Genomic DNA, 25,734 nt, shown 5'->3' with positions numbered 1-25,734 from the left:
GATTACATTAGGAAAGAAGGGCTGAAAAGTTAAGAAGTTACAACCACAGAATAACACCAAGGAAAAAGTATGACGATAAAGATGAAGAGTAGAAATGAATGAAATACAAAACACAGATAAAACAGAGCTAAAACAAAGCAAAAAGTAACAAATCTCTGGCAAGACATCTAGAAAAAAGAGAGAAAGCACTAGTAAGCAGTATTGAAAATGAAAAGGGGGCATAACTAAATATACAACAGAGATTAAAAAGGCAATGAGAAAACATCTAAAATAACTTGATGCTAATACATTTAAAAACTTAGATAAAAACTCCTAAGGGCTGTTTAAGAACACACTTTAACATAAAAATAGAGTTTATAAGCTTACACTGGTTCTTCTATTTCAAAATCCTTGGAGTCCAAGAGATGGAGTAAAAAGCTACAGTGGAAAGTTTATGGATAAGCACTATTTTCTGCAGTGCTACCCAGTCCGGGCTCTCTCGGGGACTGCCCTCAACCAGAAGCTGCTCAATCAGTGGGTGAAGGACTCACCTTTGCCTCTTGCTCGTTGAAACTATTAGTACTAAACATCTGGGCCACAGCCTCAAACGCCGCTGTGAGCGGCAGCATGAACTGCTCATACTGATCTTCATCCTCTCCTGCAAGGAAAGCAACCCGGGCTGTGACCCCAATACAGAAAAATGCAAGGCTGTGTATGCGTGGGAAATAAGATGGTATGACAGATGAGCAGACCCAAGGATAATTCAGAGGGGGTCCCTTGATAATCCCGATAGGTACCAGTAGCGATTTCAGAATAAAATGTATGTACAGAAATAATTTTTAAACGAGAAAAATCATCATGGCAGAAATCATCTAGTCCAGGGATGCCCCAGTTTTTTCAATACTGACATTCAATATCGGAGATTCTGATGCATACAACGTACTATGTTGCTTATGTTTCCTTAAGTGAGAACTGTAGTCAGTTGAGAAAGGACTGAGGCTGGGGTATGAGAATGAGATGAGACTTGAACTTGAATCAGGAGCTTGTGGAGGCCCTTCTTTTTATACTTTTTTTTTTTTAAAGTAATCTTTCGTAAATATGGAAGGTTTTATAATGTAATTTTAGTAGGATTAAATTTAAATACCTAAAAAATTATGATACTATTAAGCTTCAGTTTGTAAGTTGAGCCCAAACTGCTAATATCACAACCAGCACCAGAAAGATGCTTAAACCCTCCTGGTTTACATGTGCCAGTGAAGTGGGTACTGAGGAGTGCTGGCCGTCTCAGGTGGGTTGCACCTCAAGGTGGGAGGAGGGGATTATCTGGCCAAGAAGATGCATTTAGGAATTCTCAATTCCCAATTCCCTTATTTTATAGATGAGAATTATGAATAGAATTTTAGAATCACTGCACATCAAATGAAAACTTCAGACTCATCACTGTTTTTCTCTTCCAGTTACAGGGACCATGATCTGTTCTTGGTGAAATCAGACTGTTATTTCAGATAGTTTTGTTACTGTTGAAACAATAAAAAAACACCTCTCCCACATCTAGTTTTCTAGCCTCAAGTGAAAATTTAGAACCATGCCAGATTACTTCAGGAGCCTCTAGGATTTGTTGCAGTACCTAAATCCACCATGAGGAGACGCCCAAGTGCTGTGTAGAAGGTAGTTCGACACCGCATGTCTGTCAGGTTGGACTGATTGTTAATACCCAGAAATGAAAAGTGCTCGCTCTATTGAAGAAAAGAAAACAAGTTAAAAAGATAACAACATGGGTCAGAGGTAGAATGCAAGCCAGTAATTTCAGAATTCCTGAGCCCTTTCAAGCTAATGCCTCTATTATCATTCCTTAAGGGTATAAGGGGTATTAAAATTTTTAAAAAAAAACTATTGTTACTGTTACCTACAACTAACTTATCTTCGTATGAGTAACAGTCGGTGACTTCACCATAACTCAGGTCATCTGGATCTCAAACAGCAGGTCTCACGACAGTTTAGTGTAACCTGGCAGTGTGACAGGAGTCAGGGCACAGCCTCTGGCGGCAGCAGCGCCCAGGAGCTCAACTTAGACATCTCCCTTGTTTGCCGACAGTGTGCGTGTGCGGCTGGAGAGCAGAACCAGGAAGCGGGGGCTCAACCACTCACCGTGTGATTGTTCAGCATGAACTGTACCGCACTCAGCTTCACTAGTTTCCTTACACTACTGTATGTAAAGACAAAGGAAGAGGGTCAAGGAAAGTGTGATCCAAACTAAGAATCTTTAATGCAGGATGAGCACTTTCTAGGTTAGAGTACTATGAATTCCATACCCAGCTATCTTATTTTTCTTAACCATTTGAGTATGACACTGCCAAATGGGAAAAATAGGTGTTCTCTTCTAAGCAGCATTTAACTGATCAGTGAGAGAATACCCATACCCAAGTCCTATCTGTAAGAAAAGAGATAAAACCCAGCAGTTTCACCCAAGAATCATGATATCCTAGAGTAGCTTTTCTCAGTGGGGCTTCTAAGAGAGAATTAAGCCCTAAAGCCCACGTCAGGCATCCACTGTGTGGTGAATTAACCTCTCTCCTGTGCATTTAGAATGAGACTAGCTATGTACGATCTTTGGGAAAACTGAGAAAAAAGTCACTCAGATCATTTTTATAGGGTTTACTTCTCTTGCAGACCCCTGGTTGTGAAAGGCTGTCTTAGAGCAATTCAACCTTTACAGCAGACTGAGTCCAAGTCAAGAGGAAGTGTAGTGGCTACTTTTATTGCAAAGTTTGAAATCAGGCGGCTTCTACCTATAAGCTGATAGAAAAATTCAGATGCACTTTGCTGCCACCTATGCTAAAACCTTGGCTACAAAGAGTGTGTACCTATCAGACAGACCTGTTGGGTATTTCTGGATCTTAGAGATAGCCAGGAATAAATCTGTGGTAGAATATTAGCTTGTCAGCTGGCTCATTTTTTAGGGTCTGGAATTATTCCTGGATTCTGTTTGGGTATTGCCTTTGGTTCCTAGGAGAATGGAAGATAGTTAAGTACACATACAGCTAAATTAAAAGAGAAATGGAGGAGGCCATGATTTCTAAGACTGTGGCACTCCACAGTTCCTGTTTTGCCCAGAAGCCAGCTTAGAAAAGGATATCCAATGGAGAGGTCATTGAGAAGCTGTAGTGTCTTGGAGGTGATTGGTTCACAACGGCCCCAGTACTTCAGGTTGGTGATGCTGGAGGACAAAAAGAAAAAAAAAAGCAGGAGACACTTTTGATATGTCTGGTATCTTTGAGAGTTGGGAGAAGAAGAAAATCATCCATCAAGAATCACCACACATCTGCATCACCAATTCACAGACATCACAACCACAAAAAATGGGTATAAAATCTCCGTACTTACATTTGGTTGACTAGAAAAATTATCCTTCAGATAATCTTCACTACTTGGTTCCAAAGCTACACTGGCCCATACCCAGGCCCTTGGAATTCTGGGGCACTCCAGGGCTGATTTCTGCAGCAAGGGTAAGAGATTTCTGCGGCAGTGATAACATGCAGACGTATGCAATTCTGCACCTGCACCATCCACTGTCAGCTGCAGAATTCTAGTAGCCCTTGCTTCTGGATTCTTGGCTGGCAGAGTCCTTTAGACCCCCTTTGCTTTTTTCATCTTAAATGATTAACCAGCTCATGGATACGAGTGTTTAGGATTGGGATGGTTGGAAGGAGGCAAAACGTCACATTGCACACAGCCCTGGGTAATATATTTATTTGGCTCCTAGTGTGTGCTTTGATAAATTGAGCTCCTAAAAAGGGGGAAATGTAAACAAAGGGGCATAACTTAAAAAACAAACAAACAAACAACAAAAAAATAAAGGGCCAATCAGGAGCTCCAACTTTGATGACAATCCAAACAACAGCGCTAGATTTTGGAGATTCAGGACTCTCAAAAGGGTGTTATGCTTCTTGAGAGGAGTAAGCCTGTTTTGGAGCAGGGCTCTGCTCCCCGGGGCACACCTAGTGGAAATCAGAGCCAGAAAGAGAAAGCCCACTCTGGGCATCCTGGCAGCGGGGTGAGTTGGTGAGGAGCTGAGCACCAGTCGCTGGGGAGGAAGGCCTGTTTTACTAACGCCACGGCAGGGCTTCACCCGTGATTCCAGAGGCTGTAGACGAGATTCCGTGTGAACAAAATGAGATCCTTGCCTGTACAAGCCTGGAATGCTCTGGGGCCGGGCCATATCTCTAAGCACAGCTTGTCACACACTCAAATGCACAATTTTCTGACGCAAACGATCAATGCTGGAATACCAAGGCACTGGCAGCACAATGCCAAGATCACATTTTACAGTTGCAACAGGACCGCAAGGGACTCTTGCTGATGGCAAGCCAAAACACTTACATTTTTCCTATGAAGACGCTTAGGACCATGGTCTCATCATTCAAGCCCAGAACTTCTGAGAGTCGGCGGTACAGCTGGTGGTGTGTTTAGGGGAGAGAAAGTAACCAGAAAATATGGATTAGAAAAATCATATCCCAGTATTGTTTTTGTCCTCATTGAGGAGGCTAAGATATAAGAAGAAAAAGGACAACAATGCTGGGGAAGTCTTTACTGAAGGAATGAGCTAGTTTCTAAGTATCACTTAAATACTGGATAGATGCTGAGTTATCTTCAATCCTGAAATTACAAAAAGACTGTCAAAACCTTTTGTTGTTCTGAACATAAACTCATGTACAGAGACTGAGAATTGCCAATTTGGGGGAGACCAACAGATGTTTTGACTGGTCATTTATTAAGCACATGAAGTACTAGAAAAATGGACCCAATTCTTTGATGAGTCTCCCCAAATTCTACAGACCAAGAGGAACGACTTGGTTTACCCTGATACATAAAATCTGGAGACTGTATCTAAACTGCTCTCTGTCATTTCTCTTATCAGAAATGCCACAACCAGAAGTGAGAACTAAACGGAGCCAACTGAGAGTCTGTTACCTTAGAGGATTTCTGCACCTGGTCCCCAATGTAGATCTTACGAAACTGTTCAAAAAAGCTCAGCATGGCCAATTCTAGTTTCTCGTTACCCGCCTGAGCCAAGCGAGAGTCTGTTAGGTTCATCAGCTGGAGCACCCTAGAGGTGGAAGAGCAATGATTCTCTCAACAGCAGGATATCCTGGTCACTGCAGAAAACCAACATCCCCTGAAACAGGCACACGTCCCCTCTCCTCACCCATCCTATTGGAAAGGCATTCTCTGCAGGCTCTAAGCTCCACTGAGGGAACACAATTCTCCATTTCTGCCCTACAGGAACCTCAGCTGAGGAGTATGAATGACCAGTTACATGTTTAAAACTTCCAGTCGCCTGAGACTGTAGATGGAGGCAGAACTCATAATAGCTTAAAAATAGTGGAAAAAACACTAGTACCAGGGTAATGGTCATCCTTGAAACTTCTGTGAGACCCTGAGTAAAGCAATTTATTTTCTGAGCCCCACTTCCTCATTTATAAAATGAGGTCGACTGGACTAAATACCAGTGGCTCTCCATCTTTTTTCTCATGGAGCCATAAAAGGAAAGGAGACACATGAAGGACCATGTTCACAGGCAGGTAACACTTCCAGGGACCAAGAGCAGATATGCTGCCTGTGACTTCATCCCTCTTCCCCGCACCCATCCCCCCAAAAGAAAGCATACTGGAATGCTGGGATGAATAAGAATGATGTGATTATAAGTGAGTCATCTGGCATATTGATAGTGTGAAAATAGGTAACAAACCTCGTGACATCATGAGTGAAATTGGACTCATTCATCGTGTTGGAACACTCAAGTTGAGAAGCAGTATATGAGACACTGTCTAAACTCAATCTCTATTATGGCACACAGTATCATAGCAGGCTACAGAATCAGAAAGGTATTGGATTAAATCTTTGATCAACTCTTCAACAAATGCCAGTGTGATATGCCGTGAAGACTTTAGTCAGGATTAAGGCACCTAAGGGCAGATGAGCAACTGATATATAAAGTGGGCGTGGAAAGAGACAAATGGGGATTTTCAGAATAAGAATAAAAATTATGGATTGAAATGCCTGGGGACCAAAAAATTCTAAGGCATCATGTTAAAATGTGTTTATCTCTAAGGAGAGCGTCTGAAAGTTAATAACCCTTCAGGGTAGCAGTTCTCTGCAAGGTAACAAAACCACTTTCACAAAAATACTAAAACATTATTTGCCCTTTCACTCGCATTCTCACATGAGGGTGCAGTGGGGTTTTCCAGAGGCTGTAAGACGTGTGATATCACAACAGTCTGAATGCAGGAGCAGAGAAGAGAATCCAGCTGACTTCTACTATGCCAGACATTAAAACAAAGCCAGTTTTCTCATTCACTTCTTCTGAAAAAATAGTTATTAAAAACAACATATGTTGACATGAAATGGGCTTATTGTTATTTTTAAACAAATTCATAAATATTTAAAAAACTTCTCAGTTTTACTTTCTAATACGAAAGTATCGATAGATATAGCTTACATAAACAGAAGCTCTTTGAGGGCCTCCATACTTTTTAAGAAGGTAAAGAGTCCTGAAGAAAAGGTTTGAGAACCTCTCTGCAGGCTATTAAAAAAGTCCTGCCTTTTAATTTCTATGTTAAGTAAAGTTTCAGAAATCACTAAATGCTCATGCTCAGGTTTTTAGTAAGATTAGAATCACAGACACGAAGTAACTTGAGATCCTGTACGAGGGAAAGTGTATGGTCAAGAGATTTGAAAGGCTGTAGAAATTCTGTAATTTCATCTTTGGGGCTAGTTGAAGACCCACAGTTTCCTATTAGACTCACTCTGGTAAGGCAAAAGCAGTCCACATTTCATTAACTCTGAGATACTGCACTTAAACAGAACTAAAAGCTACTCTCTACTCTGTATCCAATATGCTTAATTCTATATCCATCATTTCCTCTGCTGAATTACTGCAGATGGTTTTTTTTTTTTTTGGCGGTACACGGACCTCTCCCGTTGCGGAGCACAGGCTCCGGACGCGCAGGCTCAGCGGCCATGGCCCACGGGCCCAGCCGCTCGGCGGCATGTGGAATCTTCCCGGACCGGGGCACGAACCCGCGTCCCCTGCATTGGCAGGCGGGCTTCTCCACCACACTGTGCCACCAGAAAAGCCCTGCAGGTGGTTTTTTAGTAAGGACTGTAGGCATAGTTGTTGCTGTACTTAATAAAAGGTTTGAATTTGAACTTGTAACAGTTCTTCATGGGCAATCAGCTTCATAAGATTATATTTATATTCTATAAATGGGGAGAAAAGCACTAACAGAAGCATGTCAAGTTCCCTGGTCTCACGACCCAAAAGGGGGTGGGAGGGTCACAGCAGTGAAAGAGGAAGCCTCCATGGGAGCACTTACCGACAGACAAGCTCACCGTCCATAGCATCTTGCTCATCAGTGCTGGCAAAAGAGACTCGGCCACCAATCACTGCACCAATGATATAAACCAGCCACGTCAGCCTTCCTGCAACAGGAAGAAGACCCATTAGTGTCACCACCAGTGACCATTTCATGAAGAAATTCCACACTGAGGTTTATTTCTTACTATGAGCTTCCTGAATCTCAAGAAACTGAAAAAGTCATAAAGTTTAACTGTTCTTCCAGAGAACAGCTACTCCTCTGCTCTGGTAAGGGTGATGCCAAGGGCGAAATTCATTAGGTAACCCTCCCCTATCAGACAGGGTCGTTATTTTTACAATGCAGTACATTCTTAAAGTTAAACATACCCACCGCAGGTATGATTTCAGGTGCTCCTCCCTAGTTCCCTTTGGCATTTATTATCAAATATTCTTTTGTGTATATGGAGCTAACTGATGATGGAAGAATTCTGGGGGGAAAGGTGAAAGAGAGGTAGCAACGAGCGGAAGCGTGCTGACAGCACCTTCTGCCAGGCCCAGTCCACTGCCCACTCACCCTCCTGCACTGCAATGTCCATGGGGCTGGCGCTGGCACTCTGGAGCAGCTCCTGATAGGACTGGGCAGACTGGTCAAACAACTGCACGAGGAGCGCACACGTCTTCTCATATTCACAGCGCCCGATTGTAGACAGCTGGTCCAACTGCTGCTGGACCAGACCTGTATCCTCCAGGGGATCTTCCAGTCCATCTCTACTCCCAAGGGAAGAAGGAAGGCGCTCTCTTAAAATATGCCTACTGATTTCTCCGTCGCAGCTCTCCTTCTCCATTTATCTACCCCGTGCAGCTGTAGAGGCCCACATCCCAACACCACTTTTTACCAAGGAAGGAAGGTGTCTCAACCTAGCATCAGTCTCCCGTAGGTATGCTCTGCCCATTGGTGTCCAGTCTTCCAATTCCCAGTCACTTAACATTTGTCTGCCATGATCCTCTCAGTCCTATGCTTCTCACCCCTAAAAGCTCTTGGTTCTCAGCCTCTTGTTTGTTCCTGACTATAGTACACTTTGTGACTACAAGTAATCTGTCCCTTGTGTGAGGCCATTGTGACCAGATGTGTTTTGGAATTCAGAAATCTTCAGATTTTAGGGAGGCACTACGATGCTTCTACCATGTAATATGAACCCTCCCTGGGCTGTGGCATGTCAAATACAATATTCCTGTAGCAAAATGTATAAATATTATGAATAGTCACATGAAGTAGAATTTTTAAAAAATGACTATAAATGGTCTCATATCAGCACATGTCAAGTTTTGCCACAAAATGAGTTTTGTGCCAAACTTATGAGAAAAATTAATTTTCACATCTTAAATTTCAGAAATGCAGATGAGGCACTGTGGCTCTATACCAGGTCTTGCCTTATCTACTGGTTGCCTAGACTTAAAAGTCTTACCATAAGTTCGCCATGTACTGTTACATCATCGTATGACAACCCAGCAGCAGCACCACCATGACAGCAAGCAGTTCAGAGCTGTGTGTTTACCATGACCCACACACGAGGCCGGGACACAGTAATTTAATCCTCATTACAACTGTGCCCAAGAGTACATAGCTATTAACCGGCTACATGGGCCCAGAGCCCATACATGTAACCCTCCCCAGCACGGCCTTGCTGAAACTAGCTGAGTCCTCAGGAACAGAAACTATGCAGCTAACAGAACAGTGCTTTCCAATGGGCTTCACAAATACTCAGATTTTGAAATGATTCAAGTCATAAACAGTTGAGACTATAATTCTTATGACAATTAAATGTACTTGATTCTGAGCAAATTAAGAATCTGAGTTAAAAAAAACACAAAACACCCCAAACCTTCAGAGTCCAAGTAAACTCCCCTGAGAAATAGCCAATGAAAAAAGTATACAAGATAGGTCCCTACACAAAGAATAATCTCATTCTTTTTTTTTTTTTTTTTTGCCACGCCGTGCAGCAGGTGGGATCTCAGTTCCCCAACCAGGGATTGAACCCATGCCCCCTGCAGGAAGCTTGGAGTCTTAACCATTGGACCACCATGGAAGTCTCTAGAATAACTCCATTTTATATAGGTCATTTCTAAAGGGTCTGACATTTCTTTACTATAGATTTCTGGTCCAGTGAGTAGCCAAGGAAGACAGAAATCATGTGTCAGTATAATGCAATCAGTGATTGGCTGCCTGGAATTCTTACATCTTCTAGTAAGCTCTGGATTGTGTAGCTTATTTATCTACTTATTTCTTTAGAAGTTCACATTAAGCACCTATATTTTACATATTATAATTGTTGTCATATATAGCTTATAAATGCTTCTCTCATGTTTAAAGGAAATCAGCGGCAACGACAAACATTATACTGATACACTTTGTATTCAGAGATAATGCTACAGTTGGTGAAGAAGGGACATGAATAGGATATTAAAGAGAAAGACTTCTTTTGGACTTTATGCTCTCCTCAGCTACCGTGCTAACATGAAAAAAATGCCCATTATGGTGTTAGCTCCAATACGACTCATATCAAGTACACTTTTGCCAACTGGGTGTCTGATCTCTGGCATGTCGGACGCCAGGCCAACCTGTGGGGAAAGAGGGAGGCTGCCCCAGTTTCCTTACCTCAGTATGATGTGCACAGATTCCAAACGGGATGTGATGTAGGCTTTGGTGACCTCAGGAGTGTAAGTCTCCAGCATGTGGGGCTCTGTGGCTTTCACGTATGGCACGGAGGCTGCCAGCCGCTGCCATAGGCTCAGGAGATAGTGCACGCTATTTGGGGCAAATTCCCAATGCTAAGGAAAACCAAGAGAGTAGGAGGCATAGTTCTCATTTTTGTACATAACACATTAGGTCCCATGCCATCTGACACAAAGGATAAAGACTTTTCTTAAAAAAAAAAAAAAAAAAAAGAGAATGAGGATAAACTTTGATGGGCTTTGTTCTGTGCATGGCAACTAGTCTAATGTGTTTACTGGTATTTCAGAGATTAAACATCCAGTGAGAAGAGCTGTTCTGAGCTGGCTGAGTAACTGGTTCTCAAACATCACGAGCATCTCATGGAGAGCTTGTTAGAAACAGAGACGCCAAGGCTCCACCCTGGGCCTAGTGAACCAGAAATTATGGGGGTAGGACCCAAGCACCTGCATTTCTCATCAAACTCCCCAGGTGATTTTTTTTTTTTTTTTTTTTTTCGGTATGCGGGCCTCTCACTGTTGTGGCCTCTCCCGTTGCGGAGCACAGGCTCTGGACGCGCAGGCGCAGCGGCCATGGCTCACGGGCTCAGCTGCTCCGCGGCATGTGGGACCTTCCCGGACCAGGGCATGAACCCGTGTCTCCTGCATCAGCAGGCGGATTCTCAACCACTGCGCCACCAGGGAAGCCCTCCCCAGGTGATTTTGATGCAAGCCATCGCCTGTGAGAACCGCTGCCTACACATGACTAGGAAAGAGAGGGCGCTGAGTCTCTCTTCACTCTTCTGCCCAGCTCCCTGTTCCAACCCGGGCTTTTCTGGGGGACTACAAGGGAATTCTCCCAGTCTTGAATCTAAATATTATTCTTGCAGTTCCCTCATGCTCCTCTAACCACACTTCTTGAACTTTTGTAATGCGAATGAGTAGGTTGCAATAGTAACCACTCTGTGCAGGGTGGCCCTATACTTACATTCACTTCTGCCAAGGGAAAAAAAATTCCTACAAGGTTAAATAAAACCAATGAGTAAGAGAAGACGTTCCAAGGAAGAAAGGGACAAGCAATCAAAGACAAACCTGTAGGCTGGTCACTGTGAAGTTAGCTATCAATCGGATGACCTCAGGGTAGTTTTCCACCTTTACTAGTTCTCCCAGTTGATAGTTACTCTTCAATCGGGCCAGTAGTCTGCAAAACTCATGGTAATTGTTTGGGTCTGATAAACTCTGGTGACAGCACAGGGAGGAAAATAAAATGTACAACGTGATTCATTATACTTCTTCCCGAATGACATCTGGGATGGCATGAGGAGAGGGGGCATCTGCTGTAGGTCATCGTTCAGAATGACATATTTGTATAACGTTTCGAAGCAATTTTTTAAAAAGTCACTTTTAAAAGGGATTATTACATCTATTATCTCATCTGTCCATAATAATCATCCTGTGAGATGGGGTTGTTAGCCTCAGTTGGAAGAGTCTGAAACAGAAGCCCAGAAGGACCACACTAGTTGCCCAGGGCTGTAAAGTTGATTAATGGCAGAAAATGGGCACGATCTAAGATGTGACCGGTCTGTTTGCTTCCCACCCATCAAATGAAAAGTAATGAGATTTTTATTTTCACATCTGTCAAATCTGTCATTAAGCACAACTAAACTACAGTGGCAAAGTTACACAAATATTTCATATATTTTATTATATCTTTGCTACAATAAACGTACTCCTATATTAGTATGTTTATGTATTTTATTATATACTTATATCAAACACTTTTCATCTGTTTGCATACTACACCAGCATACTTGTTTCCTTACATATGTCCTCCTCTATTAGAGAAGGAGGGCAGGTTTTGTTTTGCTCACCACTGAATCCCTGGCACATGGTAGGTGGCTCCATACAATTTGTTGATAGAATAAATGAATTTTTAAAAAGAGGGAGAGAACAGAGTATATTTAAAAGTGAACTGTTTTTATGATATTTTCTAGTGTGGAGAAGAAATATTTAAAAAAAGGAGGTGTTAGCTGAGTCTTTGGGATTGAAAAAGACAAAAGGGCAACTGAGTTATGGAATGAATATTTGAACAAGAAATAGCTCCCCTCCCACCTACATGTAGCCCTATACACTTAGGTAAATAATGTACATTCAAAAAAATGGAAATGAAAACAAAAAACAAATTTTAGATTCTTAATTTCTTGGGAAAAATGACTAGCTCTGTCCTTATTTTCCTTCAAAGTGATCCCTTCCCTAAAATAATGCCATTCGCAGCAACATGGGTGGACCTAGAGATTGTCATACTAAGTGAAGCAAGTCAGACAAGGAAAGACAAATATCGTATGATATTGCTTACATGTGGAATCTAAAAAAAAGGGTACAAGTGAACTTATTTACAAAACAGAAGTAAAGTCACGGATGTAGAAAACAAACTTATGGTTACCAGGGGATAAGAGGGGGAGGGATAAATTGGGAGACTGGGATTGATATATACACACTACTATATATAAAATGGGTAAGTAATAAGAACCTGCTGTATAGCACAGGGAACTCTACTCAATACCTTGTAATGGACTATGTGGGAAAAGAATCTAAAAAAATAGAGTGGATGTATATATATGTATAACTGATTCACTTTGCTGTACACCTGAAACTAACACAACATTGTAAATCAACTAGACTCCAATAAAAATTAACAACAACAACAACAAAAGGGGATCCCTTCCCACAATGCCTACATTCCTGAAGCTAGAGGATACAAGCTCCTCTTCTGGGTAAGTATTATTTAAATCTACAAATATACATTCACTTAAATCTTCTGAAGGATGACAGACTGAACTGTTTCCTATGATTTCTGCTAAGTGTGACCTCTAGATTGACTTTTCTTTGCAGCCATAACAGACAAGCATATACTAATCATACACACATATACACTCACAAATAAAAAGAAATTCTCAAAAATCTTACCTGTGGGTTTTCCAGTATTCGTTTAACACCATCAACAAGGTGAGAGAGAAACTTGGCCCTCTCTGCATTGTTAAACAGGGATCTTCTAACTGAGGCAATCTGTACTAAGCAGGATAATACCTAAAGCAGGGCACAACCCAAACACAAATGATCAAAAAGATTGTATAGCTATTTTCATTACCCTTTCCCCTGCTGTAAATATGCTTCTTTACATATGGCACTAATACTGTTCTTTCAACCCCTGCTACCATTATAATGATATAAAAAAAAGATCAAGGGGGATGTAGCTTAGGATATCTGAAACAGCTTTATTAAAAGAAAAATAAAAAGAGCATTAGATCCAGGTTGATTGTAACAACTAGTTAAACCCATAGTTTGGAAATTCATCTACGTTTTATTCTTTGATCACCCTGATGGCTTCTTTGATTTGTGTTTAAGATATATATTTAAAGCTTGAAAATACCAAGCAATTCATAGTTTAAATAATGCTTTCGATTTAGGTTTTTTTTTGTTTTATTAAGGCCTTTTGGCTAATCAGCCTCTGCTATGTAGTGCTATAATGAAATAACCAAGTCAGATCTGTGCCCTAAAGAAAACAGGTTTTATAATGAAAACATTTTCCCCTCTCCCCACTGTGCTAGATATTTATATTCTGTTTGCCCCTCCAGATCTATTTTCTGCCCTTCTCCTCCCTGCTCCGCTCCCTGGGACGCTGACCTCTGTTGACTAACAACAGCCAAGTTCCCTTGCCTTTTTGCTTCTCATTGGCTTCAACCATTGGAAAGTACCAGCAGGAGATCAAGGGCAGGAAGAAAGAGGAGCCCCCTCCCCACCCCCAGCTGGGCCATGGTTGGCAGAGTTTCTCTACCTCTGGTGAACAGCCCTCCCCTAAGTCACAGCTTCAGCTCTCTCCAGGGTTTCTTTCCCTTGCCCCTTGAGGCTCCCCACTATGGCTAGCCCCAGGGGCTGTACATCACCACCCCTTGTTGGATTCCCTTAATTCTGCCCACCCCTTTACAAACAGTCCTTTCATTAATTACCCTTCTTAAGTGTGTTACCTTTTCCTGAAGTAAACTTAACGATACAAAAAACACGAACTCATGTTTCTGCTAAAGTGAAGGTCCACATTAATTTGGAAAAGTACTATTACCAGGAAAGTAGCCTACTGCAGAAAAACTATATGCAAAACACCCATTTACTTTACTGCATTTTCTTTGCATGTTTTATACAATGGTATTTTATACCAACAATCTGAAATATCAGACCAATGCCTTTTAGGATCTGAATGAATTTTGAGGTTTGAGGAGGTTAATTATTGCTTTAAAGGAGAAATGCAGCATTCCCAAGAGGTTTCAAATGTTATTCAGGATAAGTATGCAAATATGCCTTCCCAATACAGTTTCCATTTAGCACTTAAGTAACATATGCTTTAGGGATTTTCAGAAATTTTCTTAGTCTTGACAATCTTCAAATAGACAATATAAGGTGAATTCCCCAGATTCTAGCCTGTGGCAATCTGAGGTATAGTATAAAGTCAGATACAAAGGGAGACCAAAAGAGCTTGACATCTGCAGCAATCTGTCATTAATGACAGGAACAATTATTTTTGGCCGCACTGCGCGGCTTGCGGGATCTTAGTTCCCCAACCAGGGACTGAACCCGGGCCCCTGCAGTGAAAGCATGAATTCCTAACTACTGGACCGCCAAGGAATTCCCAGGAACAATTTAGAAGGAATTAAGACTTTACTGTGAGAACCTTTAGGTGACAAGCTTTATCTCAAAAGGCTAGATAACTAACCCTAGTATTTCTATGCTTTATTTCTATGATTTTGTACTACAAAATGAACGTAAGGCTCGTTCACCATTGCTACGGTCTAGAAATAGAAACTGTGGTCCTGACTCACCAGAGGTGAAAATGAAGGAGGGATGGAATGATACAGGTCAAAAAACAGTTGCAGAGTTGAAGAATCTAAGAACGCTGAAAGACAAAAGAGCACTTTGCTGAGTGAGTCTGCACAACGCAGCTGGCGCACTCCGGTGCTATACAGTCATCAGGGGCCATATATTCCTGCTTTCTTATCTTACAGAATGTTTATTTCATTTGAAAGTGATAAGCTAATAGGGGCTTTTTGTTTTCCGCTTTTTTTTTAAGCACTTGTTTTTAGCTCCTCTAAGAGATGGATTCATTCTTCTGATTCTCAAACAACTTAAGACAATCAGAACTCTGTTCATAGCAAGAATTTTTATCCTTAGGAATACAATACCAAGCATAAGCACAAGTTCTTTTATTTGATTTTGTTTTTAACGTTAGAAATCCCCTCAAATGAGTAAGATATCAGAAGTCTCTAGGTGATTAACATAAGGTCAAACTCACATCCGTCAGGAACCCAGTAATTAAAGAGTTCTCCCTGGCTGGGGGATCCTCCAACAGCCTCTCTCTGACTTCAAAAAGACCCACACTGACATCCTAAGTTTTCTCTAAGAGCAAGCAGGGGATTTGCCAGGGGTTCCTGAGACCACCCTGCAGACTCCAGGTAGAGTGGAGAGGCAACCTGTTTCAGAGGGTGCGACTGTGTTACCTGATCGCCAGCTGGTGGGAATCTGTACCGTGCACAGGTCATCTGAGGACTCATCAGTAGAAGTGCCGATGAAATCGAAGTTTAGGCAGTTATGAGTGAGTTTGAGCAGTTGCATTAGCAAGCCATGCTGACTTTCATCATTCAAGTTCAGATTCTTTCCAGAAGCCTGTAAAAATGACCACATAATGAGCCCCAAACAATCACTCCTCTCTTCCAAGCTTGCTAGCAGACTTGCAAGGAGGCTGCTAAGCCAGAAAAGGAGGGCAGTATTCCAACACAGTCAAGTGACGTTTCTCTCCCCAAAGATGCTGCACTTCCATCACCTTCAAACTCCTTCTATCACTATGAAACTCCTAGCTCATTATTTACTATTAAAACATATTTACTATAAAAACATGAAGCTGGTATTTAAAGAAATTCCCCCTTTGACACTTACTCTTTATATGCTGTAGGCATCGTGGCCACAGTGAATTCTGAAGCAATATGGGATGTCTGGTGACTTCATTTGAATTTTAGATCCTTATTATTTCTAGACAGGGCTGGGACTAAACTCTGGAGGGAGTTCTAGTATATTTTACACCCTGCCCTATCTTCCTTCCTCTTTTTAACATTACCATCGCCAGCATCAACAAAAATCTTTCAAACCACAATCAAAACAAAATCACCACTGAATTTTATTTATTCATCAGCACTGTACCAGCCTATAGCTCAATAGTGGTCCAGAGCTACGGTGACTATGAGATTAAAATTTCTACCAGCTGTGAGCTCAGTGACTGGCTGGCTCATTATTTTTGACAGAATCAGTATCAGAGGAGGTTTCAAGGCTCAGTTTTCTCAAAAGCTTTTTCCCTCTAGAAACAGCATTTGCGAGGCAGCTTGTAAGCTACAACAGCTGTTGCGAGGCAGCCTGCCCAAACTGAGAATTTTTTGGGAATTCTGAAGTAAAACTAGGTAACTGAAGGCAAAGATGGACATCATTAACTGGGACACAAGAAAAATCCAAACTTGCTTCTAATACTACAGTTGAGACATACTGGAAAATGAGAATGAGAACAAGAAAACAAACAAAAAAACCCCAAATGAACACAAAGCCAGAGGCTAATTCCATTTGGCATTCTATAGCGAAAAAGCATCCAAACATGGTTATACATGTGTAGAACTCACAAGTTAACATTTCTTCCTTAGTTCAAGTCTATCAATAAATGAAATACCAACTTTCTATTTTAAAACTGGTAATTTCCTTCTGTGATACTGTCTACCCCCCCCCTTCAGGTTATGAAATCTAAGTGGATGTTAAAAATTCAAAATCTACTTTTCCTTACAGATGTTGCTTGTTTATTTGCTGCCTGTAACTCAGCCGGGAACAGGGAAGCCAGCCTAGTTTTAGTAGGCTAACAATGTAGTCTGAGACTGCTTTCAAAGCACTGAGAATCCAAACACCATAAAGTGAAGATGCTTTTACTCCACATAGGAAGATCTTATGTGGATATAAAAAAAGCAAACAAGAAAAACCTCAAACTTTGTGGTAAACTAGTTCCTTTAAAATAGGAGCATGGGATAAGTGCTCACATACTGCTCTTTACCTAGGGGAATATATGTGAAATAGGGAAATCACAATTCTTTCTTTCAGTTTGCTAAGTTTCTTCAACAGCTCGGACATATGTATTACGTGAGACATGACGATGATTAAAGAGATGCATAAACCCCCATGGGATCATAACAAGTCCCCACTTATTCTCATCCTTTCAAAAGATCTGTGAAGCAGGTCCCAACATACAATCTCACCTGTTTTAGCAGATTGCAGGAAAGAGTGAAGATATCAAATAACGATGAATCTCGGAAAGAAGAGGCTATTTTTCTGTGCTTGGTTAAAGGATGGGTGGTGTCTGCCTGTGCAGAAAAACAAACCAATGCAAGTTTTACAATCAGTTGCAAAGAAAAAATGTTTCATGTAGACTTCAAGTAAACTAGAAGGATTTTCAATAAGACCAACATAAATAACAAAATACATTTTAAACATTTAAGTTACTGTTAGACCATATTTAGTGAGAGAATGCAGATTACAATAAACTGCTAATAACAGCTAGCCAGGATATCATGTCTCTACCGCATACAGAGGGAAGACAGAAGGAGAGGTTGAGTATCTCCACTGCACAATTTTAATTTCCTCTGCACTCAGGGAGGTAAAATTTAACAAACTGTTAGAAGACATTGCTAATAATTTCTATCATGTTGTATTGTGGCTTAGTCTCAAAACCAGACAGTAGCAAGGCTTGGGTTTTGGTAAACAATCCAGTCAGGGCTGAAGTTACTACAAAATTTCTAAAACAGCCATTGACTAACACCCATGAACTTAAGAGAGACGACAGCCTGTAATACTCTCTTCCTTCTCTAATCTATTTCAACATGTAGTCTATACCACAGAAGTGAGTACTTAAATTAAGTGGTTGTATTCGTCTCTCATTTACTCCTCTGTTTTTGTCTTTTCAGTCATAGTTTAAAGGTTTTTGTGGTCAAAGATTAAGTCTTTTACTTCTTTAGTATGCCCTCTATTTCTGACACATAGTAGGTACTCAATGAATGCAATAAAGGAATTTCAAGGTTGCCAAGAGTAATTTCAGTCCAACCATTTACTGTAAGCTTAAATCTCTTCTATATACTGTTCACTTCAACCAGGAGGGAGCTCATTTTGCTTCTGGCACATTAAAGAAAAAATGCAGCAAGATTTCTGATAGACAACCAAGTTATGGAATGCCCCCTTAATTTTATTTCGAAGTTCAAATAGGAATGGTAACAGAAATATGCTTTCTGATTTAAATGACAACCAAAAAAAAGCCAATAGAAAACTACGTTACATAGAGGTTCAAAGTGCTCCGATTTTAGCTTCAGTGTCACTGTGTTATCATAAATGTCTTGGATAAAAAGGTGATGCTAGATTATATACCAGATGCTATATATAATCTGTTATACTGATCATAATACAGAGAATAATTATATCTTAAGTAGGTCACACACATTTCTATTATTTTCTTAAGAAAGACAAAGTTTCCAAGATTTAAAAAATACCAACACTGATGGATTTTCTGGAACCAAGCTTCAAAGGGGAGAGCATTAACCCCACTATCTCTGTACTAAGTTAACGCATGCTCTCTTACTACAAGGGTAATAGTGGATAAATAATAAGTTAGTTGCTAAGAGCACAGGCTCTGCAATAAGCCTATGTGGGTTTGAATTCATATACTGTTGCCAGGTAACTGTGACACTGTAGGCAAATTATTCAACCTTTATGAGCCTCAGTTTCCTTATCTAGGAAATGGGATAACCAGAGTCCCTAGCTCACAGGACTATTGTGAGAATAAAATTAATATAAGTAAAGTGCTCAGAACAGTGCCTGTCACATAGAAATCACTCAAAAGTGTGAGCTATTATTTTGATAATTACCAACCGCAATGGGGATTGCATGTGACAGAGAACACAATATGGACTCCAGATCTTAACAGACTATAAGCTAGTGCATTTAAAATAGTACCAACTCACAGTTAAAATTTCTCAGGGTTAATAGAAATGTCTGCATAAATACGAGCAGTAGCAACAATGATGCCAATGTAATTAATAGCTGACAACTGAAGGGTGAGATGTTACAATTAATATTAATTCTGGCCTGTTCAATAATTATAACATTTTAGCTGGATACAAAAGTAAATGACTAAAAAATAATAGCCAGAGCAAAAGAAAGCCACTGGTGTTTCCTCTGTAGTAATCTGTGACATCAATGCCTATTTAAAAAAAATTACCTGGTATTTAGCAGAATGTTTCGTGCATTCTGAAAAGATTATCAGCAAAATCTTTAATAATAGCACATGAGAACTGATTTTTGAATGATTACAAACATATTAATTTATACAGCAGAAGGGGCACGCCAATGATGCTGGTTTCCTAAGTTCTGACTTAGGACCATTGCTCTCATCTCTAACAATGAACGTTAATACCACTGAGGAAAGCTGAGATGAGAGGAAAAAATATTCCAGAGACAGAAGGGGATCTGGATAATAAGAGTGAGGTAGACTGCACTTACAGAGGGAAACCCAATGGAACTATTTTGTTTCAAAAGGGCATTAATCACTTACCGCAAAAGCACACAACTGCCAAAAAAGATCATCCCACACACAGCAGAAAACACCAATACTAAGAAAAAATATGGCACTTACTTCAATGAGGAAGGCTGTAGCACTTACTTGATTAATTTCATTGGTTAGCTGAGATAAAATTGTGACACCAATGATGCAGTATTCAACACTATCCTGGTTTGAAAAAAAAAAAAGGCAGAAAGAGTTGGCCTCTGCAGCTTGATTTTCAGCATTTGGAATGCAGTCATACTTTTGAAATAACAGAGTCCTGTGCTGCTATTAAAACTGCCTAGACAATATAGCAAGAAACTGTAGTTTAAAACTGCTGCTTTGCAGGACATAAAATCTAACCTGCCATAAAAGAAGACTGCTAATTCTGACTTCATCAAAATTGAAACCCTTTGTATTTTAAAAATACCCTTAAGTATCATACCATACATATCACAGAAAGAGAAACTAGCAAATCACATTTAAGACAAATGATGAATGTGTAAGATAATTTACAAAGAGACTGTATGTATACAAAAAAGGGCAAAGAACCTGATAAAAAAATGTACGTAAGAGATAAACAGGAAGTTCACAGAAAAACAAAAATAAGTAGTAAATCAGCATATGAAAATTTGTTCTGTCTCATTCGTAACTCAAATGCTGAGCTACCAATTCTTTCTACCTACCAAACTGGAAAAATAAAGAAGTTGAGGTCACAGGGCAGAGGTACATGGAAACAGGCATTCTTTTTTTTAAAAAAAACATCTTTATTGGAGTATAACTGTTTTACAATAGTGTGTTAGTTCTTCCTTTGCAACAAAGTGAATCAGTTATACATATACATATGTTCCCATATCTCTTCCCTCTTGCGTCACCCTCTCTCCCACCCTCCCTATCCCACCCCTCTAGGTGGTCACAGAGCACAGAGGTGATCTCCCTGTGCTAAGGCATTCTTTTAATTGTTGCAGGGAACAACTTATTTTTGAGGGTAATTTGGAAATATCCTTGCAAACCCAAAATACACACATCCCTCTGATTGAATAATTCAAAGGCTGGGAATTCACACTATAAACACACTTAACTCAAAGTATAAAAAGATATATATATATATATATACACACAGGCACACTAGGATATTCACTGAAGTATTTAAGTCAAGATATAGATACTAACTAAATGCCCACTTTTAAGAGTTAAATGAATTATGGTATTTTAAACTGGAATGGTATTTAAGCATTAGAAAGAATGAAGCAGGTTTTGTGCTGACATCTAAACATGTAAAGCCGAGACATATGAAGAGTTAAAAAGACACAGAAGAATACATACCAAGTAATTCCACTTATAGTTCAATGTATAAGTAAGCATATATGGCTTCACCCATTTTTATTCCATCAAGTGCACAAATCATACCTGTAAAAACCTTGTGACGTCTGTGATTGCATTTCTGAAGACATAGTCATCCTTCTGACAGTCAAACCAGCCCAGTTTTGTGATTCTGGCATATAACTGAATAAGCGCTTGTGTCACGAAAGTAGCCAACTTTGGCCGAGTGGCAAGGTAGTTGAGCACATAGTTCCCTACAAAACAAAAGTAATCTATGTCGTAGAAGGCTCTGCCAGGGAAAGGTGTACATCTTTAAATGTCTAAGAAGTGGTAAATGTAAACTATTTACCCTAAACTTCCCTAATTATTCACACTACTGAGAAATGGGACTTGGAATTTAAGATTCATAGGCTTTCCAACTCAGAATATACAACGTGTCAAAATGAAGAATCTGAGGTAAGGCAGCCTTGACTCTATCCCTCCATGGTTAAATAGCATGGTCTACACAGAATTCAAAATCCTTAACAATGTCTTTCTTATTTATTAGTGACAGTAAAGACTGAATGAAAGAAACCTTCTGAAAACCAAAGGGATAATGCAGGCTTTATCTAGAAGCAATTATATTGGGTCCTCTTCACTTTCAAGCCCAAATTCTGGAAAGAAACTGGATTCTAGATATTCTGTATGCTTAGCAATTTCAGAACATTATCAGACAAGCAACATAAATGTAACTATTACTAGAACATCACTAAACTAATTTCTGTAAGAGAAAAAAGACAACTCTCTACTTACGAATATCTATTCGTTGTTCCAATGGTAGAGGGTTATTTGTGCGCGATACAAGCTTTGTAAGGCATGTAGCTGCCAGTAACTGGGAGTAAGATGACTGTGAAAAGAGGGGGGAAAGGACTTAGAATTCAATTTTATTGAGTTAGTCAGTCATAAAGTTTTTAACTTGGAGATCTGTTCTCAAATAAAAGAAAATTAATCGGCTTTGCTATACTTAATCCTCAGGAATTTAAAGGGTCACATGCTAAGGAAAAATGAGCCTCACAAAGCATATGTGCTCATTAAGCTGATTTCAGTCATGAACAAAGGGCAGGATAAAGTGAATGGTTGATCAAACTGAACCTAATACAGGTATCTGTATCACTTTGAGGGGGGCAGAAGTTAGAGGGGCTCTTTTCAGAAAAGAAGCTAAATCTCTTCTTTCATTTAAATCAAGAAACCTTCTCCCTCCAACAGCCTTGTTATAATGATGTTTCAAAAAGTTTCACCCCATAATATTCCTATAGAATGGCATTAGAAAGAGGGGGGAAAAAAAAAAGAAGACAAGAAGAAGTAGTTTTAGAAGGAATCACCACATTATGCTGGGTAGTTAGTTAATCCCCCCATTGTATCTTCCCATCAGCACAACTATCAATCAGCTACAGCTCTGGGGAATGTATATGCTAGTTTTAGTAGTAAATTCATAACAATTATTTATGAGAAAGAAAAATTATGCCCTAAGCAATGGAATAGCATTATCATTCTCAAGTGTGGATTTTATTTTTATTTTTATTTTTTTATGGTATGCGGGCCTCTCACTGCTGTGGCCTCTCCCGTTGCGGAGCACAGGCTCCGGACGCGCAGGCTCAGCAGCCATGGCTCACGGGCCCAGCCGCTCCGCGGCACGTGGGATCTTCCCGGACCGGGGCACGAACCTGTGTCTCCTGCGTCGGCAGGCGGACTCTCAACCACTGCGCCACCAGGGAAGCCCTCAAGTGTGGATTTTAATGAATTTTAACCTTACGGAGAATCAGAGTATTCTATCTGATCATAATGTATAAGGAGGAGCCGTGTGCAAATTCAGATTCCCCCATGTGGCTATATTATATAATGTCACATAACAGGGACAGACTCAGAATCATGAAAATAATTTAATCAAGGGTCAAACATAATTTCCCATGAAACTATAAGTCCTTAAGACAGTAGGCTATCCATAGGCATTACGTTGTCCCATCAGTTATAAAAATAACTTAAGTTTATGTAAAAAATCTATAAAAGTGACTTTGACATGTGATTTTTATTCAACACCCTTGAACATGGTTTAAACTGACTAAAGCAGGTGTGTCAAATTGCTAATAATGCAAAAGAGGCTACTATAACTATAGAACATAGTGTATATCTATACACTGTAACATGGAAATGGTTTCTGCATATAATTCCAATAAATCTGCTAAGTCACTAAGAAGTCAATAGAGATTAAAAAGGAAGAACCCACTATAAGTAAGTGTTTTTAGTATTGCACCAACCCTGTTTTATTCCAGCCTGTTGACTGACAACATGAGGAGCTGGAGTTAACCGTGTCACAGATGACACTGTGGGGCTCCAGTGGGAGTCAAATGAGAGCTAGCTGTGCATCTCCCACAGTACAAATCTAAGTGGATCAATCCTAGAACCAAGGGATTGAAAAGAAATACAAAAAAATCTGAAAATAGAACAGAGGCCTACACAATCTCTGACCATGACTATAATCTTGTGAACTTGGGAAAAGAGCTCCCTCAGCTACTAAAGGATATTATTTAGCCAACTATAATTTGTTCAGTTTACTGCATAAATTCTGTTAACACTACTAACAAAAATTGAAAAATGAAGTCATCTAGAATTCTATACTCTCAACAAAGTAACTGCTTTCCTTCTTTTCACATTTCCTTCTAGTCTTCAGCAGAGTGCTGGCTCCTGGTCTAGTTGGGATTCTAACTCTCTTGACGCCCTTTCATGATACCCTGGTTTGATGCTTACCCTTCCTAAGACCTCCATCTTGCCAAAAATATTAACCTAATCAAATCCCGTCTCATTAAAAGCATTATTGATCATTGCATGCCATTTTTAAGCTGGAAGAGGTTCTAATTCCATTTTAAAAACTGTAACTTCCTGTAATTTTCATTGTTGAGGGTAATTTTTTCACCTACACTTCTAAGACAAGAAGCAGCTGTGGTACAGGGGAGGAAAAACAGAAGACTAGGGATTTTACAAGGTGACATGAACTTTGTGGATAAGAAATATCAATTATATACAGCCCTGTCTTCTTTGTAAAGGATACGAGTGGTACTTAAGTGTAAAAAACAGAAAAGGAGTCCCAGAAATTTGATTCAAGATGAAAAATTATACGCTCAGTGAGATGAGGACAAAAATATACGCTCAATGAGATTTTCCCTGATGAGTCTGTAAGGCCTTTTTTGCCAACCTAGCAGGTGTGGTGTGTTTTAAAAGTGAAATTAAGAAGGCAGAGGTACCTAGAGAAATCAAGGAACAGAAGTTATCCCAATCCACCCCTAAACTCAGAACCAGAATATATTTTCCTAAACCTGTTACCGTTTAGGATTTTTCAAATCTTACGTACACTTCCTCTTTCGAGGAGTAGCTGGCACTTGCTCAGGCAATCAGGGCTGTTGGTGAATTCAACCAAGGCTTTCTCTGCCTGGAGTCGAGTGGTTGTATCTGTTGTTTCATACAGCTGTTTGCACAGATTCTCTAGTTGGGCCAGGCTCTGGAAAAGATCAGACAAAAAAGAAATCAGTCGAGCCTACTATATATACAAGGTACTGTGCTAGAAATTACTCGATAAAGATAAATAATAATCAATGAAGAGAGACTTGCTTCTCAACTTGGAGGAGAATCTGGGTGACCTTTAATAATAACTATTTACAGCCTTCTTTATTTGATGCTTTAGAAGACAAAATGATAGAATGCCTAAAATATCTATATACTTTTTCAGTCATTCCCTTAAAGATCAATCACAAATGATATATTTTTTTCCTTGCAAATATCCATCCTAAGCTTTTCCAAAAGGTATTCAAATAAAAATTCAGAATTTACTTGCTCCGCCATCTATTTCAAGATTATGAATACTAGAGCCATCACTGTAAAATTAAGCACATAAACACACAATGTAAGCACCACACAGATCTTTACATACATTTAAGCATTCTCCCTTGGCCTAGTAGTTATCAGTTTACTGATAACACAAAGATGGCCAACCCCTATGAGAAAGCTTCTGAATCCAAGTACGTACGTACCTTCCTCCCTGGATCCCTCATGTCTAAAGTTCAACGGACTCTCTTCTGTTGCACTTTAATCTCTTGCTTTGGATCCAAATTTAAAACGCAGGGTCAAAATAAATTCAACCCTAGCATGTGCTCAGAGATAAGACATGGGAAACGCCCCCAAACAAACCCTTCTCTCCAAATCTTGAACCAGTTCCAGGGAGGCAGGAAGGAGATGGGTATGTGCTTTGGTCAAAAACCCAAAAGGATGCAAATCCACTACCACTTAATGTGTTCAAAAGCAAAGACGAAAGGAATGTGTAAGGGTTCATGTAACTGTCGCCTTTCACTGACTGGAGAGAAGGGCGAACATCTGCTGGTTTTCAAAGGACCAGTTTGGACTTTACGAAGAAATTCTGAGCCTATTTTCTACAGTAGTGAGCAAGATCTGGTTTAAATAGTTTGAAGGATCCTACTATTAGAAAAGACAATTCTGACAAGAACAAAAATAATAATAATAATCAGACAAACCAACCTGTGTAAACAGCCTAAAATACATTACACAGTCTGCCCAAGGCTTTTCATTATCACTTTATTTCATTATGCTGTGACTTTATAAATCACAGCTTTTCTACTAAGCAGTAAAGCCCATAGGGCAGGATACCTATTTTATTCAA

At 40.0% G+C, this 25,734-nt stretch overlaps 1 protein-coding gene across 2 annotated transcripts in view; it reads right to left on the bottom strand.

Moving 5' to 3' along the window:
* XPO7 (exportin 7) overlaps nt 1-25,734 on the bottom strand; it is an 85,765-nt gene that overhangs the window by 12,098 nt on the left and 47,933 nt on the right. Inside the window, exons 2-19 of one of the 2 annotated variants that reach the window (XM_059071309.2) lie at nt 24,415-24,561; nt 21,822-21,915; nt 21,117-21,283; nt 19,800-19,892; nt 17,377-17,481; nt 15,592-15,757; nt 14,917-14,990; nt 13,013-13,132; nt 11,138-11,284; nt 9,993-10,165; nt 7,911-8,104; nt 7,356-7,461; nt 4,951-5,086; nt 4,360-4,433; nt 3,116-3,196; nt 2,128-2,191; nt 1,607-1,715; nt 531-637 (exon numbers count right to left, since the gene is read on the bottom strand). In XM_059071309.2, coding sequence (XP_058927292.1) covers nt 531-637; nt 1,607-1,715; nt 2,128-2,191; nt 3,116-3,196; nt 4,360-4,433; nt 4,951-5,086; nt 7,356-7,461; nt 7,911-8,104; nt 9,993-10,165; nt 11,138-11,284; nt 13,013-13,132; nt 14,917-14,990; nt 15,592-15,757; nt 17,377-17,481; nt 19,800-19,892; nt 21,117-21,283; nt 21,822-21,915; nt 24,415-24,561 — 2,157 coding nt within the window. The remainder of the gene's footprint in view (nt 1-530; nt 638-1,606; nt 1,716-2,127; nt 2,192-3,115; nt 3,197-4,359; nt 4,434-4,950; nt 5,087-7,355; nt 7,462-7,910; nt 8,105-9,992; nt 10,166-11,137; nt 11,285-13,012; nt 13,133-14,916; nt 14,991-15,591; nt 15,758-17,376; nt 17,482-19,799; nt 19,893-21,116; nt 21,284-21,821; nt 21,916-24,414; nt 24,562-25,734) is intronic. The other variant, XM_059071310.2, reaches the window with a different exon arrangement.

The sequence above is a fragment of the Kogia breviceps genome, chromosome 8 (assembly GCF_026419965.1).
Source record: "Kogia breviceps isolate mKogBre1 chromosome 8, mKogBre1 haplotype 1, whole genome shotgun sequence".
Taxonomy (NCBI): Eukaryota; Metazoa; Chordata; class Mammalia; order Artiodactyla; family Physeteridae; genus Kogia; species Kogia breviceps.
Note: the sequence above shows the minus strand (reverse complement) of the source record. Positions and strands in the feature narration are given on the sequence as shown.